Source organism: Populus nigra, chromosome 8, assembly GCF_951802175.1.
Source record: "Populus nigra chromosome 8, ddPopNigr1.1, whole genome shotgun sequence".
Taxonomy (NCBI): Eukaryota; Viridiplantae; Streptophyta; class Magnoliopsida; order Malpighiales; family Salicaceae; genus Populus; species Populus nigra.
Window position 1 is genome coordinate 18,768,974 of NC_084859.1, and position 19,899 is coordinate 18,788,872.

A 19,899-nucleotide genomic window follows, 5' to 3' on the forward strand; every position below is an offset into this window, starting at 1 on the left:
TTGAGATTGGATGAACTTTCTAATACCATGATTTTTTAGACTGGCTAGGAAACCAATAAAAATATAAATATGATGACTGATATAACACCAAATTTTAAAAATTAAGAGGGAGCAAACATGGTAATTATAAATAAAATAAATAAAAATAAAATTATTTCAATACCACATTCGAAATTTATACACTTCAATTTGTATCTATAATTCTTTTAGATTTTAGAATCTGACGAGTACAACACTACTTTAGGATCCATTTCGTGCGATCAATGTAGCTATACGTTTATTTTAGAAAAATTGTTAGATAAATTTAATTTACCACATTATTTATAAACTAGATAAATAAATACTAACAAAATTTATTTGTCTATACTTGTGGACCAGGTATATCCGACGTGGTAAGAGTTCACTGGCTTTTTTAACTTTCATCCACACGTCACTAACTCAATTAGGTAATTATTTTTTATGTTTTAAAAATATTTTTATATTTTTATTTTAAATTAATATTTTTTTAAAATTATTAGGATAGGATGATGTCAAAAATTATTTGAAAAAATAAAAAGATATTATTTTAATATATTTTTAAATAATAAATATTTTAAAAAATAATTTTAATCACACAAAAAAACAAGTTAGATATCTAGGTTTCAACTGTGCACGTATAAGGAATCAATAACCCCACCTCAGTTTTGGACTCCCAACCTCAGACTTATCCCTCCAAACCTGAGCTCCGGATCCAGCTCAAACTCCTCTCTCGAGTCTCGAGTCGACTCTCCCCACTTTCACTCCGTTAAAACCTCCTTCTGGCGTCTTAAAATCACAGACCCCCAAGACCTGTTCTCTCTTTCATTAATCGCATAAATTATAGAATTCGAGGTAATAAAAAAATTAATTATTTTAGTTTCATTTTTTTTGTTATTTATTTATTTATTTATTGTCTCATAATTCAATTCAGTGACAATGCTTGATCAATGGAGATCGTTATCACACAGAGTCCGTGATTAGTCGTGCATACTATTTTGATCCGTCTATTTCTTCAAATTAAGGTCTGTTTTATTTATTTATTTAGTTTTAACTTCCTTCGAGTCACTGATTTTATCTAAACTTCGAAATTCAGTGAACTGTGATTTAAATTTGATCGGTCAATTTTATTGATTGAGAATTTTTTTATTTTAATTTAGGTTATTAGCAGTTTTATTTGGTGATTTTTGAGCTGAAATCATGGCACAGAGTAATTGGGAAGCAGATAAGATGTACGTGATCTTGTATTTCTATTTCTTTGATTTTTGTTTTGTTAATATTTTTTTTTCAATTAAGTTAATGATTAGGTTTTTGATCATGTTTTGGATTTTTCTCTTAACTGGCTATGTTTGGTAGGCTTGATGTGTACATATATGATTATTTGGTGAAGAAGAAATTGCTTGCCACCGCAAAATCATTCATGACAGAAGGGAAAGTTGCCCCCGATCCAGTAGGTAATGTGCGAAATCCTACTTTTACTTTGCTTTTTGAGGAGCATATTTTGACGGGGAAAGTAGTTTGTTACATTGGATATAATTATGCGGGTGTTTTTGAAGTCAATGGAAGTGAAAGTAGTCTACTTCTTATGGATTGGCTTTGAACTAGCTGCTTAAACACGGTGTAAAAGAAATTGAAATGTTTAAGATGTAATTATAATTTCTAGTTTGAATGTGCATGCAGCAATTGATGCTCCTGGGGGGTTTCTTTTTGAATGGTGGTCTGTCTTCTGGGATATTTTTATAGCAAGGACTAACGAGAAACATTCTGAGACTGCCGCAGCATATCTAGAGGTGAGTTTTTAGATTTTAATGTGTTGTAAACCTCCCTGTTGAATATGGATCTTGTTTTGATATTCTTTAGCTGCACTCGTGGTATTGATTTATAGGCACAGCAAAGCAAAACAAAGGAACAGCAACAGCTGCAAATGCAGCACCTCCAACTAATGCATCACGCTCAGTTGCAACGAGGGGGTAATAACAACCCAACCATGGGTGGTCCGGTAAATGCTGTTGGTTCCGAAGGAATGCTCAGGCAATCAAATGCGAGCGTGTTGGCTGCAAAAATGTATGAGGAACGACTGAAGCATTCCAACCAAATGGAATCTGAAACATCCCAACCGCATCTTGATGCTAGGATGGCCCTTCTCAAATCAACTACAAACCATCCAGGGTAAGTTTCGTTATAGATGTTAGTAGACAGTGTTTTTACCACTTATTTGAGTGCTGATTCTTTTGCGCTAACACAGCCAGTTGGTCCAAGGAAATCCTGGGAATGTTACTGCTGCACTGCAACAAATCCAGGCACAAACTCAACAGACCGCTGTAACTACTTAAACAGACCATATTCTCTGGGACTATGCGTTCTGTTTATTTGCCTTTTCATTTTCATCGAGTTCTTGATTCAATTTCAATTTGCAGGATGTCAAACAAGAAGTGAACCTGGGTGCTGCCCAGAGATCTTTGCCTATGGACCCTTCAACCATTTATGGGCAGGGAATCATGCAGTCAAAATCTGGAATTGGAAATTCAGGTAAATGCATGGGATCCTGTATTGCAGAACTGGAACTCAATAAGAGGGCATATAATTTTCACTGTATCCCAGAAATGGAACTCAATATGAGGGCATATAATTTTCACCGTATCCCAGAAATGGAACTCAATATGAGGGCATATAAACATGGGAATCTACAAATTGATTTTCACTGTATCCCAGAAATGGAACTCAATATGAGGGCATATAAACATGTGCATCTACAAATTGATTTTCACTGTATCCCTGTTTGGGAAAATTAAGCACCTTACTTTTAAGAATAAAGTCTCGAGCTAATCTTGACTTACCTAAATCTTAACTAAAAGAAGAAACTAGAACTTCCACCGCCCTTAAATTACTTTCCTTATTGTTTCCTATGAGATCTCTTGGCCTTTTGACAAAATCTCTATGCAGTTTACAGTTAGTTACTTCAAAAGTTTTGGTAAGAAATAAAAAGAAATATAAGCATGCAAGTACCACGTGCTTCTACTCTAGATGTGGTGATCCAACTATAGCATATAGCATGTCAAAATGGGAAAGGTAAAACTGCAAAGTCCTGCAGAGTGCTTGCACTTTTCTCAGTTTATTCGTGCTGCATAACTTGCTTCACTTGATTTTTAACTATTAATTGAGATATTAATGTGCTAGCTAGATCCAAAAGATTCTTTTTCCACCAGTTTCCAACCCCAAGAACGGTGTTATAAAGGTTTAGAAGGCTGAGTGTCTCCTGTCTGTTCATAGTGCTGTATCAACTATTCGTTTTCTTATTTAAGTGAATCCATTAAGGATTCCTCTGTTAGCTAGGTACCTGGCTACTTGCACATCTGAATTATTATTTTGAATAAAGGTCTGCACGTATGCCCCTTTATTTTGCATGGTCTAATATGTGGGACTGTTTTTCTATGTACTTATTTCCTACAGAATGGGACAAATACTTTGGCCCATCATCATTGTGCAGAGTGAAGCCTTTTTTGAAATCCAGATCTTGTATATTAACAGTAATCAATTGTTTCTTGCATATCCAATTGACAATCTTCCGTCATGTCCAAACATATACAATTGACCATCTTCTGTTATGTCCAAAAAATTAATCCTGTCAATTCAAAATGTATAAATTGTAAACTGACTTGTTTATGATGCCATGTATATCAAAATAGATGTGTCTCATGGTTGATTTAGATTTTAGATGACTAACAAAATGTATCAATTAACAAAATGTATGCAGTGCATAGAGGAATGGGGTATGTGGAATCAAGAAAAAAAGATAAATGTCTATTCACCATGGGTCTTTCCTCCAACTTATTCTTGAAAATTCCAGAAGAATTCTACTGTACTAATCCTCATAAAGTTTTATGTTTATAATATTTTTTTTAATTATTTCTAATTTATGTATCCAGGATTGAATCCTGGAGTCAATGGTCTACCATTGAAGGGATGGCCCTTAACTGTAAGTTCTATACTGGAGTTCATTTTTATGGGGGTATGATTAAATATATAGCTTGCTATTCACAACCTAGGCCATTATAGAATATACAGGGAATTGAACAAACTCGGCCGAGTTTAGGTGCACAAGTTCAAAGGCCTCTTTTACATGCTGCAAGTCAGTTTCAGCTTTTGCCACAGCAACAACAGCAGCAGCTCTTGGCACATGTCCAGGCACAAGGGAACCTTTCTGCTTCGCCAATGTATGGAGATATGGATCCACGGAAGTTTAGGGGGTTGCCTAGAGGTCCTTTGAATAGCAAAGATGGCCAACCTAATGTAAAGGATGGATCTATTGGTTCTCCAATGCAATCAACTTCATCTAAGGTAGGATTTTCTTCCTTATAATAATTCAAAATTTGATGTTCTGAACTATTCTAATTGGGTCATGAGTTCTTAATGCTCTTTGTGGTGGGTTTGTCTTAAACAGATGAATTTGCCACAGATGCAACAATCATCCTCTCAACAACAAGATCCTTCGCAACCACAGCAAGGACAGCAGGTTGTGTTTCCTTAAATACACATTATGATACACACCTGGTTTAACCTGGAACAAATTGTGAAGTTACTTGAAACCACATGCTTAAGTATCCACTCTCCTGCACTTACCCATGAGTTTTTTATTAACTAGTGCCATGATGAATTCCTTTTCTAAATATGCAATGCATAATAATATTGGTAAATCACTGACCAATGTTTGTTTATGGTGTAATAGAATAACCGAAAGAGGAAAGGCCCTTCATCTTCTGGACCTGCTAATAGTACTGGTACAGGAAATACAGTAGGCCCTTCTAATTCTCAGCCATCTACCCCATCAACTCATACTCCTGGTGATGGAATTGCCACAGCAGGCAATTTGCAGCATGTCAATAGCATGTCAAAAGGCTTGATGTATGGTGGTGATACAACTGGAGCTCTTGCATCATCCACAAACCCACTGGTATGTGCTCTTAACAAACTCACTTGCTTTGACATGAATAACCTAGAGATGCGAATGGAACATCGGGAATCTGCTGTTTGGAACCCACAACTACCCCATACTGGTTTATGGAATTCAACTAAAGTTTTAGGACAGAATAACATCAATTATTAACATGTCTTGCCCTTGCTTGGTATTCATAAACACAAGGTAGTTGATGGATTTATTATCTGGAATATATGGTCACTAGATAATATTCCGTGAAGGAAATTCTTCAAATTTCATCTTCATGGTGATTCAATTGTGATGTCTTTTGATGATTCTGTTTGTTGGTGGGGGAGTGGGTTGTTGTCCATGTTGTTCTTGGTCCTGCTAGTGGAAAAAATGTCAAGTCCAGGGTTCAGTTTTTTGTATTGTTACAAAATGCAATTATTTTATATTTTTGCCCAATGAAATTGCTTGTCCAAGTATATAAATCCTTTATTGAGTTCTGAGCTTGTGCTGGTATGTTAATGTATTCCTCACGGTAGTGCCCGAAGTTGGTCCTGCCCATTGCCTGTCTTTGATTTTACATCTCTCTGCAGGAAGACATTGAACACTTTGCAGATGTTGGCTCCTTAGATGATAACGTGGAATCTTTTTTATCACCTGATGATGGAGACGGAAGAGATTTGTTTGGTACCTTAAAAAGGAATTCTTCTGAACATGCTGCTGAAGCTTCAAAAGGTAAGCAATGTTTTCAATTTCTTCCGCTATTATTTTGTTCGAATTGACCACAGTAATGCTTGTTCCTTAACATCTCAGGTTTCAACTTCAGTGAAGTTAGTTCGATACGCAAAAGTAATGGGAAAGTTGTTTGCTGTCACTTCTCCACAGATGGGAAATTGTTGGCCAGTGCTGGGCATGACAAGAAGGTATAATCCAGTTTTGTAGCGAGCAAGAATTAATTTCATTTCTGATTTACATGTTTGGGGAAATTTTGATTATTGAACCTTTTACTTCTGTTTTGCTAGCATTGTTTTGAACTGAATTGCTGATTAGTTAATGCATACCTCCACCAACGTGGAGAAATGTAAAGAGCTTATAATACCCTTTTTAAACCCTGTTTTTGATTGCCACCCTATTATTTGCCTTCACCATGTTAAATAGATGATTCAAGTTGGTTTAGAAACCATTGCTTTCATTCCAAGGTTCAATTAAACAGAGCATGAAATTGATGTGATATGCTTTGGGAAACTATTCACTAAATCAATGTTTTGCGAGGGTATACATAAAAAATGCAGTAATTTAGACAGTATCTTTGTACTTAAGTGATCATTTTTTTTTTATGTATATGGCATCACATCTTGTTTGCCCTATGTGCTTCAGCTTTCTATTCAGCAATTAATTGATGGATAATGGACCAAGATAGATTAGCACTGTTACAGTTATGTGGTACTTGGGCTTATCCATTGGGTTGATACTTAGCACGAACCTGCTGTTGTTGTATTTCATTGTTCTTGCTGCTGCATATGCTAGGCTAGTTTGTTATTCTTCTAATCTTCTTTTTGTCGCCGTGGTTGTTTCCTGCTATGCTATCTCTGTATGGTTCTGTTGGACCTGCAGATGAAGAGTGTGCCGTTCCTAAACCTGAAGAGCAAAGGCCTATATAGACCTGATAGGCTCATACAAGGAAGCGACCATGATTAATGTAGCTTATCTCAAGTTAACTAAGACCTTGTTACTTGTTGAATAGGAAGTCAACACAACTAACCTTCTCAAGTTTAACTATTGACGCCAACCACTTTAGGTAGTTTAATTGTGTCAATTTACTATTAAATGTTTCAACACGTCAACTTGGTATGTTCAGAGATGAGCAACTTCACCAGTAGAATCGCAATCTCAGCCAAAGCTTTATTCATTACAAACCATGGTTTATATAGTTCATGTTTTTGGAGAAAGTAGAAGCATCATGAGAATACAGTGAAGAAGGCAGATGATTGTAGAAGGGACATGATCTCTGAAAAATGAAGACCAGAGCTCCCTCGGTTTTCTCAATTCATTTAAGATGATTGCTATACTTCAGAAGTAATTGTACAGTTGCATACTGTGGAAAGAAGTGTTTACAGTTTAGCTGAAATATTCTCAGATAAAAATGTGATAATGGAAATGTCTCAAATAACTAACTGAATGCACAAACTTGGTAACCAAAATGTGGATGCCACATCAGGACACTCATGTGTTTTGCTTTTACTCTATCCTGTTACTGCAACTTAATGAAACATCAAATTATAGCTCCCATAACTTCCAAAACTACCCTTTTTTGTTTTTAAATATTCCCATTAAGAGAAATAGTAAAGTTTAATATATACGATGCTTTAAAAATTGAAGCAGGTAAACATTTTGGACACCTTGAATGGAAAGGTGGACACATTAATGTAGGACTAAGCCAGAATAAAACCATTCCATTAGATATCTGTTACAAGTTTGGGTTTTTTTTATCAGCAAAAGCAACTATGAACCGTGAAAGTTGATATCTTGCTGATAAGAATTGATGTGGATTTATATGTTTTCACGTCAGTAGGTTGTTCTTTGGAACATGGAAACTCTGCAAACAGAGTGCACTCCAGACGAGCATACCCACATTATCACTGATGTTCGATTCAGGCCAAATTCAACTCAGCTGGCAACATCTTCATTTGATTCAAGTGTACGTCTCTGGGATGCTGCAGGAGTGAGTTTTCTACCTCCAATGCTTCTCATATTAATCATTCATTCTTTTGGATCAACTACTTGTCAGTTCCATAAGTTAATTGCTTCCTTTTCCTTTCAAAAACTTTTGGCCATGGGATAACCACGATTCTATGCTTGCATTTGTTTATTTAATTTCTTGCTTTTGGGGGTGCTAGTTTTTTAATGTAGGTAAATAGTCACTCTTTTTATTTGAGATGCATGTCTTTATTAATGTCATTTCAATGATCATTACAACAACATGAATCTCACCTTTTCATATATTCATTCTATTGAAGCAATTTTCAATTTAGATAGCAATCTTTTGAAGTGCTATTTTATTCCCTCGATTCATCTTATGTTACATTGAGGTTCTGGTTAGGATGTTCTTTGAAATGTTTTGCTTCTACTCAGCCTGTACACAGCAGCTTCTCTTGTATTATAGTTTGCTAAATACAGTTGGTAAAACATGGCTGTTGTCCCTTTGATCTTGCTGATGTAAGTTTAGATCCTACATGTGATTTTTTGAGAAAGTTTGATATTCTGGCATCCCTTCTCTTTTAAGTTATAGCCTTTTTGTGCCACATTTTATTCTGAACTTATGGAAATAGCATCAGATCCTTTGTGTATTTGAAAGACACACAAGGAATTGGCATCAGTTACTTTATCATGTAACACTAGGATTATAATGTGGTTTATCCTCGCAGCCAAGATATTCCTTGCAAACATATACGGGGCATACCTCACATGTGGTGTCCCTTGACTTTCACCCGAAGAAGAATGATGTTTTCTGCTCTTGTGATGATAACAATGAGATTCGCTTCTGGAACATCAATCAGTATTCTTGCACCCGGATATCCAAGGTTAGCCATGAAGCTCCTTTACATACACACACACACACACTGTGCTTTTGTTCTTGAATTTCTGATGGATTTTATTTCTTGTCTATTCTAAATCTTGGTCATTTGTCAGGGAGGGACCACACAAGTTAGATTTCAGCCAAGAATCGGACAACTGCTGGCTGCAGCTGCAGAGAATGTTGTGTCCATCTTTGATGTTGAGGCTGACAGACAGACACACTCATTACGGGTATTGGTCTTAAACCTAGAAGTTGAGAAAACCAATGAAACCCTGCTCTTTCATGTTTGTTATTTGATTGCCATTAAAATAAATAATTTTTTTTTTGCTCTAGGGGCACTCCACAGCGGTACACTCTGTTTGCTGGGATGTGAACGGAGTACACTTGGCATCTGTCAGTCAAGAATCTGTTAGAGTGTGGTCATTGGCCACAGGAGAGTGCATTCATGAACTTAGTTCAAGTGGGAACAAGTTCCATTCTTGTGTTTTCCATCCATGCTATTCCACTCTCTTGGTTATTGGAGGCTACCAGGTACATTTGCTTGTCTTATGGTGATGATATTTAGTGTTTAAGTTCTGACTGTTTTTATTTGCCATGGAAATGAGCTGTTTCCTGTAATTGAACCTGCTTTGGAGACGAGTACTTCAAGTTCCATTTTATTTAAAACAGTTCAACCTTGTTATATTTATAGGAAACGTTCCAAGGATAAAAGGATTTTTGTTTCAGTTCTAACCCGCCTTTTGTTTGTTCATAGGAAACTCTTGTGCTTGTATTTTGGGAAACGAAGTGTCTTTATCTTTTTAACTTCATGGGGTCATAATATCCATTTAAGGAGAACTCTTGCACTTACAATTCTTGATATTTTTTACTCATATTGGTTTCTATTTTCTCTTCCCTGGTTGTAATCATTGTTCTAATTCAGTCATTGGAGCTTTGGAACATGGCTGAGAACAAGTGCATGACGGTTGCGGCGCATGAGTGTGTGATATCAACTTTGGCTCAATCACAAGCTACAGGGATGGTTGCTTCTGCAAGTCATGACAAATGTGTGAAGATATGGAAGTAAGTGTCGGCCATTTGGTGCTTCAAATCCCCCATCATCAAGCCTAATGGTCCTTCCATTCTCTGACATGGTCTTCCAGGGGGAAAAAAAAATTACAGGGATGCATCAACTTGATTTATTTTCTTCTATCAATTTAATATTATTTATATGTAATAAGGGGATTTGAGGTTTCCAGGTTTCGACTTGCTGTTTGAATGTTGCCTTTGTTATGATCTGAACACAAATAACCCAGAATGAGTAGGTGGAAGTATACTTGCTTTGCTTTGCTTTGAGAGGTCTCGGCATGCTGATGATTGCTATAAACGGCATCTGAGTTTAAAGCTTTGTGATGGAACATTTCCTATATGCTTCTATTCCGTATTGAAGATTATACCGTCATTGCTAGGATTGATGATTGAATGTGAAGTTGTTTCGCCATATCCTCCACCTCAGGTGACATACTGCATTTTGATGTGAATTGGATATATATTTTTCTACAAAAATAATAATAATAATTATATATGTAGATTTAAACCTCAAATCCGAAGTGGAAATTTAAAAGTTTGTGTACATTTAAGAAAAAAATCATTAAATGAAAATAGAAAAATCAAGTGATAAATACAAGTTCCATGTTTAAAGATTTTGTTTATAGGAGTAGAGATACATGATGAAAAAAAATAAAGTTTATTTATATAAAACATAGAAAAAATTTAGATAAACTAGAATAATCATTTTAAAAATTAGTTTCATACAAAATAACTATAATTTAAAAGATGTTAAGAAAACAAAATAAAAAAATGGATATTAATTTAAATATAAATGAAAAAAATATTAAAAAAGACATCTATTAAAAAAATAAATTTAGGAAAAAAAAACCAATATTCGAGCATGTTAGCCAGCGTGCCTAACCTATCCAGGTAGTCATTTGACAATACAAGAAAAAAACAAAACTAAAAATAAATATGATAAAAAATATTTTTTGAATAACAATATCAATGGCCATCACTTTGATGCTTCCTCTCATACACGCCCACTTGCTCGCTAGCCTACTCTATATGTATATATATTATCTAATTCTTCATTAAAATACTGTACAAGAATTCTAAAAAAAATTCTCTCATACTATTGAAATTGTAGCTTGAGTACAGGAAAATTATGACATCAATCATAACATGATTATTTGCACAGATAAAAGTTGTTATTTGATATTTTGTTTGCAACATCAAGGAAAGAAAGAGATATAATAGCTGTGAGGGAGTAGAATGGTGAAGGTGTTGATAAAAGAAAATAAAAGAAAAAGATTTAAATTAATTCAAGCTTGATTTTCATTTAACTATAATAACCAACTTAAATTACTTTTTATTCAGAAACAAATAACTAATAATCTAAATAACAAGATCTCAAGTCATGGATTTATTTTGAGTTGCATGCGCCCAAAAAATTTAAATATTTTAAATGAATTTAAGGGGAAAATTGTAAAATTTTCATGTTATAAAAATACATAAAGAAATTTTAAAAATAAATTACTTAGATATATTTTTTAAATACAAATACTTTTAAAAAACATTGTGTATCCAAATCTTTAATTAGTTATTAAAAGTTGTGAGTTATACCAATACAATTAATTAATGATTTGTATGTGCAAATTATCCCAATCTAAAAAATTTAGAGCAAGATATTTGTATCAATAATTTAAGTTTAGCCAGTGGATTCCAATTAATTAATGATTAAGATATTTGTATCTGTTGATCCAGATTAATTAATTGTTTTTAAAAAGCATTGAAACCAAGTTGTTTTTTAGAAAAATCTAGATTTTTCTATGAACCTGACTCGGTATAAACCTTGAATTTACGAGTCCAAGATCGGCCCACCAGCAGCCACGTTTGAGAGCTATGCTCGCAACTGAAGACGCAGCCGCTGTTCAAATTGGTGTCCCATTACCGACCGACATGGGTTGAGTTTTCTTTTTCCTTTCCTTTTCTTTTTATCTTTTATTTTTATAAGAAAAGAAAAAAAGCCAACCAAAATGCGCATTACGCAAACCGAATAACTAGCTTGATAAAGAAAGACACCGCCTCGTACTCGTGTCTTCTTTTGCTTCCTGTATCTCTCTCTCTCTGTCTGCCTCTCTGTCTCTTCAAATTGAGAAAAATGGAAAATAAAGATAACAACAAAATCCCATCAACAGAAGAATCGAAAATGCAATGCCAATGCGACAATACCAAGAAAACCCCATCACCGAAACATTTTCAGCAGATTGAAGAAGATAATGTCCGAGAAGAAGAGGATTTCCTTGACGAGTTCCAGTGCTCTGTTTGCCTGTAAGTATCTGATTGCCACCATGTTTTTGGTGTAAATCTCTTTCTTTATATATATATATATGTTTTAAAGTTGATTGAGCAGTGATTTTCCATGTTGAAAGTTACTATTACTATTCTGTAATGCTTAAAGGCTCCTTCTATTGCTGTTTGATTAGTTTGGGAAAATTGTTATGTTTATATCAAAGGATAAGATAGGGCTCTTGATGTTGGGTGGTAATGAACAAAAGCTATAATTTACTGTTTTGTGCTAAAAAGAAACCAATTTTCCAGAGTTTAGCTGAAGAATAGCTTGATTTGGTAGACGAGGAAAAAAGAAAAAAGAGAGGTCACATTGCAAGATTTTATATTTTTGTTTCGATTTTGTGCTTCACCTTTGTGCCTCGATTGTTTATTAACCGTGCTGGGCTGCTAATTCATGCTTAAAAGATTTACAGTTAAGATTTTGTGAAGCTTTTTCAATTAAATTTATGATAAGGGTCCAAGTAAGATGAAGTTCCTTTGTTTTTAATTTGGATTTAGCTTTTTTAATTTCTGCAGTAACAAGTTGGTTGTTGGTATCACAGTATTCATTTAAAGAAACTAGGTTGTCAAGATCATTTTTTGAAAATTTAATCAACTCTGTGTGTGTTACATTGTGTACTGATGATGCTGTGTATTGAAAATATGTACTCGAGTATTTCAATTTGGACCATGATTCAAATATTAAATTTTGAGGAATTTAGATTGAAATGGAGAAATTTCAGGAAGCTTCCAGCTTCCTCCAATGGTAACAGTGATCATTTGTAGAAACTTCTTGTATAGAAAAATTAGAAAGCTTACTTGAGGATGTGAAATATTCATTTCCAACTGTTTCGATATTCTTGCAGACAATTTTAAGATGATTAACCCTTATTTGCAGAAAATGTAGAATTCTAATAGCTTCATGCTCATTTTTTATATTAATTAATGCTTCTTTATGATGTTGATAGAATTTCAGCATCTGTGGTTGAAGAAGCAAATGAATAACTAATCTAAAGTTCTAGAGGCACACAGACTATCCATCCTTAGATCTTTTGGTAACCATGTTTGTTTCCTAAGTTTGCATGCAAAAATTTGAGGATCATGTTAATGACCAAAATTGCATCTTTGCAGACTTGAGGACCCCATAGTTATTATTCCAATCTATTTTTCTCTAGTGCATGACATGTTTAAAGGGAGTTTTCTTTGTGTTACAGGGACCTACTTTACAAGCCAGTTGTATTAGGTAAGGAGCCAAAACATTGAAGTTTATACTCAGTGTGTGATCTTGTTTTTATAAATCCCTTTTTTTTTGTAGCATGTGGCCACCTTTCATGCTTCTGGTGTGTCTTTTATAGCATGAATAGGCTGCGTGAGTCACACTGTCCAATTTGTCGGCACCAGTTTAATCATTTCCCAAGTGTGTGTCAATTGCTGCATTTCCTGCTTATGAAGATGTACCCTATAGCCTATAAGAGAAGGGAAAGAGAAGTGGGAGGTAAATATCTTTCATATCCTTTTCTTTTTCTTTCTTCTTACTGCTTGAATTTCTAATTTTGATTTATTAGTTTCAATGTTTTTTGGTCTTGGGCCATTTACATCTAGCCAATCAAGAATGTTGGAACACCCTAGTGCTAACAAGTGTATACAAAATGCAGTCGTTGGTTTCCAGAGGAGAACCACTCTTACAGCATACACTCTTTTGCTATGATACTAATTCCTGTATTTGCTTTGCAATTCTGGCCCAAATTTGGCTGAGAAAGAGTTACAAAGAGTGAAACCAAATTGTTTGTTTTGGCTGGACATGTGGACTGATTCTGCTTATGTTATTGAAGGGAAAGAAAAATAGCTGCTGATTAATTTTAAGAGCAGTAGATAAAACTGTTTTCCTTACTTGAAAAAACTCTTAAAATGGTCTTGTAATTGTTGAAAAGCTTTTTGGTAAATTTTATATTTGAATTACCTGTTCCACCTCCCCAAACTGTCTGCTCTCTCTCTCTCTCTTTGACGTGCTGTAAATCTGCCATTTGCCCTTTCTTTGTACAATATTAAGGCATCTCTTCATTTTGCTAAAGAAAGAGAAAACAGAATGAAAACTTCTTTTGTTGTGTCATTTCTTTGTTTTAGTGCTCAAATGGCCAGTGAATTTAGTTATAATCATCCTATATCTGCAAAGTGGTGTTGCTAATGAACAGTTGCACATGTTCTTGCTTCTTTGTGGTTGAAAGGAATAGAAGCAGAGCCTTTGGGATGTCAGTAACACATGTGGAACTAAAGCTATTAGATCTGTGAAGGCAATTCACATGACTATTTATATTTTTACGGGAACAGATTTTGGAGGGTTGAATCTTCTTGCCCCTTTGCAATTGCTCTTTGTACATTCCTTTCATTTTATTAGGTGCCCTGGACCTTCCATTGATCACAGTCAAGTGCAACCCTTAATAACACCACCACTGTGCTGAACCTCTTTAGTGGTTTTACTTAATAACATTCTGACTGATAATGTCATTTGAAACAGACTGATGCTATATTTCTTATTCGGTTGTGCAGAAGAAGAAAAGAAAGTTGGCCGCTTTTCACCTCAGTTTGTTCATCATCCATTTGGATCACATTCTGGTGAAGAGCTGGATTTCCCAAGCTATTCTCAGCATTTCCCCATTCATCCTCAAAATAAGTTGTGTTATTTTCCAAAAGCAATTGCTCATAGAGAGGAAAATATGAAAATTGTGCCATCAACACTATCAAGTAGATCTGACGGAACTACAAATGCAGCCATTGAAAATTGCAACTTGATTGGGACAGAGTTTGGACATGGAATTAAGACTCAGGCCTCTGTTGCTGACTTGCTGTGTGCTGAATGCAAGAAATTGCTGTTTCAACCAGTGGTTCTTAATTGTGGCCATGGTAATCTCTATTAAGCTGCATTTACTCATTGAAAACAAAAGAAATAAATTATTACTATCAATTACTCAATCTAATTTCTTCTTTGTGCAGTGTATTGTGAATCTTGTATCACCAGTCCCATGCAAGGGATTCCTAGGTGTCAAATTTGTCAAAGTTTGCATCCAAATGGGATCCCGAGTGTTTGTTTAGTCCTAGAGCATTTTTTGGAGGAGCAGTTTTCTGAAATATATGCAGAGAGACGAGAAGCTTTTGCCAAACAAACTGATTGTCAGTATGCAAAACCTTTAACTTATAGCTTATCATTTCCTCTTGTTAGTGTTTGGGCTTTGTTTCCAAATCTGAAAATGGGTTATTAAAGTAACTTTCTTGAAATATAAATTTTCTATTAAGTTACACCATTCTTTTTTGGGGTAAAACTTAAGCAAATTAACCTGTTGATAGACCAAAGAAGGAAAAATTTCTGGGTCAAATAAGGGAAAAACCTTAGATGTCTTTTTAACAAAATTGTAGTGGTGATAGGTTCTCTAGGCTACAATGATAAATAAAGGAAAGAATTTTAAAAGAAATGCATCTAAGGATATTAAATTGAGGTTCACAAAATCATTCTAAGAATGCCCAAAGATAACCTAAATCTCCTCAAAATTTTCACTTGTGAACACAAAACAAGCAATGAAGTTTTGTAGAGTGTATTATTTTACTAGTCAACTTCACTAAACGAATTATTTTGCAGATAACACATTATCCATCAAAATTTATTTCTAGAATGCAAAAAAAGAAAAAAAAATGCTTGTGTTTTGCTTAGAATTTTTTGAATGATGTTGATTGGTTGGTATGATCAATTTGTTTTTTTTATCTTTGAAATGGGACCGGATGATGAACTATATAATGTAAGTAAAACCAATCATTCTCTATCTATCAGAATGTCAGTTTTGTTGCTTATTTTTTGCTTTGTAATTCTTAAAGCAAAGACAACCTTCTTGCAGAAAAATAAACTGATCTGTGATTGAGCTTTTCATTAAATGCCTGTCTATATTTATATCTAAGGACCATAAGCAAGGTGATGGTCATTGAAAGAATAGGTAGTTGGCTTTTGAACCAACATTGGCATGTAATGTGATAAATTGTACGTTCGAACTGTCTCAACCTTTTTTTCCATTTGTTTTTCTCCCAAATTGGTTTTGCATAGATATTCTGACAAATAACTCCATTCCGTTCCTTTACATGTCACTCGTATTTTTCTCTCAATATCCACATGTCGTACTTGGGCGTTGTGTGCGTGGGTGCACGTGTGTGCCTTCACATCATGTTTGCATGTGGCTTTCTTGCTTGCTCTAGCATGGAAAGCTAAGAGCATGAATGTTTTGTAATTGAAAATGGATGAAAATACTCCAATAGCCAACTTGCACACATTTAAACATGATGTGAATGTGTTCACAGTAGCACAGCAATCTAAAAGAAAAATAGTATATGACACCTAAAATGGTTGCACGATTACCCTTTCTAAACTTGAAGGATCCTTCTTCACAAGTCAGTCAATCAGGAAAGGAAAGGAGTAATTGAAGCCAAGCCATGTAAGATTGACTTTACAACAAATCTGACCCTACCATTTTGACATTTTCCTAGAATGCCAATGGGATTCTAACCTATCCCTTTAGATCTCAAACAGTTCATGCAAACACATGCAAATTTTGATTTGGGCCCTTGCGCATTGAGGGCCTGACAACTTGTTTGCATCAGCATCTGTTGGTTGGTGATCCTCCTTGAATTTGTTCACATTTTAAAGTATTCTTATATTGCAATTTTTATTCTGTGTGCCTTTTGCATTGAATGTACCTTGACTTCAGGTTCAAGTTCAGCACAAACTCAACAATTAGCTACACAGTCATCATCAGTACCTGCTAAGGTCTATTCATCATGGATATTTGGCAATGGACCCAAGGTTCACATTAGTGTTGGTTGTGATTCTTGTGGGGTAATGTTGTTAATCTTCAGTTCCCTTTGTCTATCTTGTTTGATAATTGCAAAAGTAGCTCATAATTTATTTATGAACAAATTTCAATCTCAGATGCATAATTTTCTTTAGAAGGCTTGGCACTACTATTGAATGCATGCTCAGAATTAGGATGACATTTTCTTATTTGTTACTGTATCTATCCTCAGAAAATCTCTTGCCCTCACTGTGTCTATTTTTGTGCTTATTCTCATCGATTGCTCAACAGAAATGAACTCCCTTCTCCAAAATCTCTTCTTAGACATGCCATTCTTATTAGAGGAACATATAATTTTTATTTAGCCAGCAATGTAAACGCTACTGTCATCCTAAACTGGGTTTTTGTTGCTTTATGCAACGAAAGATGGTAAATGTTCATAGTAAGTACATCAAGTACTGATAGACAGTTCAGTTTCTTTTTCCAATACATGTAGTATTGACACAATGCCAGTGCAAACTGGTCTAGCATGTCATTTTCATTATGGAAGTACTTTATTAGTGAATTAAAAGCTTTGAACTTTCATAACAGATGATACCAATAATTGGGGAGAGGTACAAATGCAAAGACTGTTCAGAGGAAATAGGTTTTGACATGTGTGAATCATGCTACAACAATCCCTCTGAAGTGTCAGGCCGATTTAATCAGCAGCATAAACCAGAGCACAATTTTGAGATTGTGCAGCCACGGGGCATTGGTGAATTTATATACATGCTGAATCTTGATCAGTCTGATGACACAGATGACTCAGATGATGATGGGCATGATTTTCTTGCTCAAGTCTTGTCAGATGATGCTCTACAGGATGTAGAGGATGGTTCTAATGATTTGTTAGAAGTTTCTGCTTTGGTTTTGTCAGTCGATGTTGCACCAGATCAAGAAGATGATCCTAATGTCTCCTAGATCATCGGCTTTGACTAGAGAAAATTGACAAGGTACCACCAGCAACACATTTCTGTAACCCTTTCAAATTTCCTAATGGCTGTGTTGTATGCAGATCTGCTTTTGAAAATTTGAGAAATCTAACTGTTCCCACACCTGTCATTGAATGCAGATGCCTAAACAATCATATTACTACAAAAGGGTTCGGGTTTTGGACTTTCTTGAAGATGGAACTCACATATTCTGCATCCCCACACGTCGCATGCATGGCAATAAGCTTTGAATTCAAAGATAACACATTCAAAATGTATCATTTTCCAGCTCTACTTTGTTTGAAGCTAGAAAGCAATGTGGTCTACCGAGAAGTTTCTTTGGCAGCATAAATGGCCTCTTCATTATCACATCTCACATCTTCCATATCAAATGGCCACTTGAATCTATTACACCAACAAAAAACCACAATATATTAACATTACACCAACAACAAAACTACAAGATATTAACTTCAAGGGCACTGCATATACTTGTATTACTATCATAAATTTCAGTTGTAAAACATAGATTGCGATGCTATTTAAATATTGGGGCCTGTTTTTCAGTAGTTGGCACTTTGTAACTGTTTTGATGCAGATAATTGCTTCCCTTCTGGGCATGTTGGGCTGGTTACACCTGCTGTCATCGGAGGGATATCATTCAGAAATAATCTGTTGAATAGAACGTCGTTAGTATTGTCGCGGGGTGATATGTTGTTTCAGGTACAGCTCGAACTTTAAGTTGAGACGAAGACATTTCTAAAGCTGTTTTGGATCCCATGCCATTTTCTTTTTTCCAGCCAAGGTGGAGTGAGCTGGATGACTTCCCCTGCTCTGTTCTGATAGCTATTAGACAGTCATCTTGCATGAAATTCCTCGCCCCTAAGAATCCTCATGGTTTTAAAGTTGCCCCGATTACTCTACTGTACATTGAATTGTGCATTGGTTTTTTTAATTGTTATTTAAAAAGAATTCATGTCTCTAAATTGTGAGAGAAATTCTTAATTTTTTTTTATAAATAATAGTGACTAAAAAATATCCTAACTAACATTGTTAAATACTTATTTTTTTAAATGGCATATTTTAAAGAGCTTTACGGGTCTACCTGTGCTTCTACTAGTAGAATGACATGAGTTTTCTTTGATGTTCTTAGCCTAATAATATTTATTGCATTATTTTATTAATTTTTAAGATTTCTAGGTACTGAGAAGTTAAAGAAAAGTCCAAGACGCAATTATATTTTTTTCCTACTTAGTTTAGAATTTTTAGTTTTTAATAAATATTTTAATTTTTAAGAATCCTAATACTAGACAATTCTATTAGTTATTCTATAAGAATTCTAAATATAGAACTAGTATAAATAAGTACTTCTAGTTTATTTTTGGGAGAACATTAGGATTTTATAAAATACTAGTGTTTTTTTTATATAAATTTATCTACAACTTAAGTATGTAGTTTTAGGGTTTGAAAACTCTAGTTTTATCCACGCAATAAGTTGTATCAATTGGTATCACAGTAAATTGGCATCTTTTGGCATCTGGATGAAAATGATAATAACCCATTTTCATAATGCAAGAGTGTAGGATCTCCAGGGTGTTGTGCGGGCTCAAAAGTATAAACTAGATCATTTTACGTTAGCTTGGGAACAAAGAATGGATCATATGGAGTAAACTATGATAGATCTAACTTGGCTAATGAGTAACACAAACATGATTCATGAAGATGAGAGGAACTTACTTGGAGATTTACTTTAAGATAGGCCAAATCTTAGACTTGTATTTGAATTCGACAAGATTCTTTTTTATGATGGAAATTTTTGAAGAAAAGATTTATTAATTAGTTGATAAAGTAAGTTTATTTTTATTTTAACAAGATTCTTTATCATTAAAAGTAGAACTTGTCATATACAAACTTTTTTATAGTGCTAAAGAGATGATTTTATTTTCTAGACTTTAGAACTCGTGTTAGTATGCCTTTAATTCCATCGTGGTAAGATTTGAGACAATAATTAGTTATGGAGTTAATACAAGATAATTATGAAGAGTATATTGGGTAGATAAACAAATAGATTGTTATTATTTGTTTTCTTTGAAACCTTCTTAAATAGAAAGAAAGAAATATATGAAGGAGGTGCTATTTCTTCAAAATAGACAGTTTCAATATCACCTCAGTAATAACAACAATAATATTGCTACAAATACTACTCTACTTGTCAATGTT

At 34.5% G+C, this 19,899-nt stretch overlaps 2 protein-coding genes across 4 annotated transcripts; both read left to right on the plus strand.

Annotated features, from left to right (window-relative positions):
- The first annotated feature begins 671 nt into the window (after positions 1-671).
- LOC133701106 (transcriptional corepressor LEUNIG_HOMOLOG-like) lies at positions 672-9,954 on the plus strand. 2 transcript variants are annotated; one of them, XM_062124909.1, is made up of 19 exons: positions 672-870; positions 950-1,040; positions 1,176-1,247; positions 1,372-1,469; positions 1,696-1,805; positions 1,901-2,184; positions 2,261-2,336; positions 2,433-2,544; positions 3,942-3,991; positions 4,072-4,353; positions 4,457-4,528; positions 4,742-4,966; positions 5,530-5,671; positions 5,750-5,859; positions 7,509-7,658; positions 8,362-8,517; positions 8,627-8,743; positions 8,847-9,044; positions 9,436-9,954. In XM_062124909.1, the coding sequence occupies exons 3-19, from the start codon at positions 1,216-1,218 to the stop codon at positions 9,577-9,579; spliced, it is 2,358 nt and encodes a 785-aa protein (XP_061980893.1). In that variant the 5' UTR covers positions 672-870; positions 950-1,040; positions 1,176-1,215; the 3' UTR covers positions 9,580-9,954. The 2 variants fall into 2 exon arrangements, with proteins under 2 accessions (XP_061980893.1, XP_061980894.1); XM_062124910.1 differs by having other exon boundaries at positions 2,261-2,315.
- Positions 9,955-11,525: 1,571 nt separating this feature from the next.
- Positions 11,526-18,313, plus strand: LOC133700405 (E3 ubiquitin-protein ligase PRT1-like). 2 transcript variants are annotated; one of them, XM_062123919.1, is made up of 8 exons: positions 11,526-11,876; positions 13,091-13,119; positions 13,192-13,371; positions 14,424-14,777; positions 14,868-15,044; positions 16,622-16,749; positions 17,297-17,700; positions 17,820-18,313. In XM_062123919.1, the coding sequence occupies exons 1-7, from the start codon at positions 11,707-11,709 to the stop codon at positions 17,666-17,668; spliced, it is 1,410 nt and encodes a 469-aa protein (XP_061979903.1). In that variant the 5' UTR covers positions 11,526-11,706; the 3' UTR covers positions 17,669-17,700; positions 17,820-18,313. The 2 variants fall into 2 exon arrangements, with proteins under 2 accessions (XP_061979903.1, XP_061979904.1); XM_062123920.1 differs by having other exon boundaries at positions 11,766-11,876; positions 13,232-13,371.
- The last annotated feature ends 1,586 nt before the right edge of the window (positions 18,314-19,899 follow it).

Bases quoted from the DNA above. Each gene is read 5' to 3' on its own strand.
- LOC133700405 (XM_062123919.1), top strand. From the start codon at position 11,707: ATGGAAAATAAAGATAACAACAAAATCCCATCAACAGAAGAATCGAAA. The intron at 13,120-13,191 runs GTAAGGAGCCAA...TTTTTTTTGTAG, and splicing joins TTACAAGCCAGTTGTATTAG to CATGTGGCCACCTTTCATGC. The intron at 15,045-16,621 runs GTCAGTATGCAA...CCTTGACTTCAG, and splicing joins TTTTGCCAAACAAACTGATT to GTTCAAGTTCAGCACAAACT.
- LOC133701106 (XM_062124909.1), top strand. From the start codon at position 1,216: ATGGCACAGAGTAATTGGGAAGCAGATAAGAT. The intron at 1,248-1,371 runs GTACGTGATCTT...TATGTTTGGTAG, and splicing joins AATTGGGAAGCAGATAAGAT to GCTTGATGTGTACATATATG. The intron at 5,672-5,749 runs GTAAGCAATGTT...TTAACATCTCAG, and splicing joins TGCTGCTGAAGCTTCAAAAG to GTTTCAACTTCAGTGAAGTT.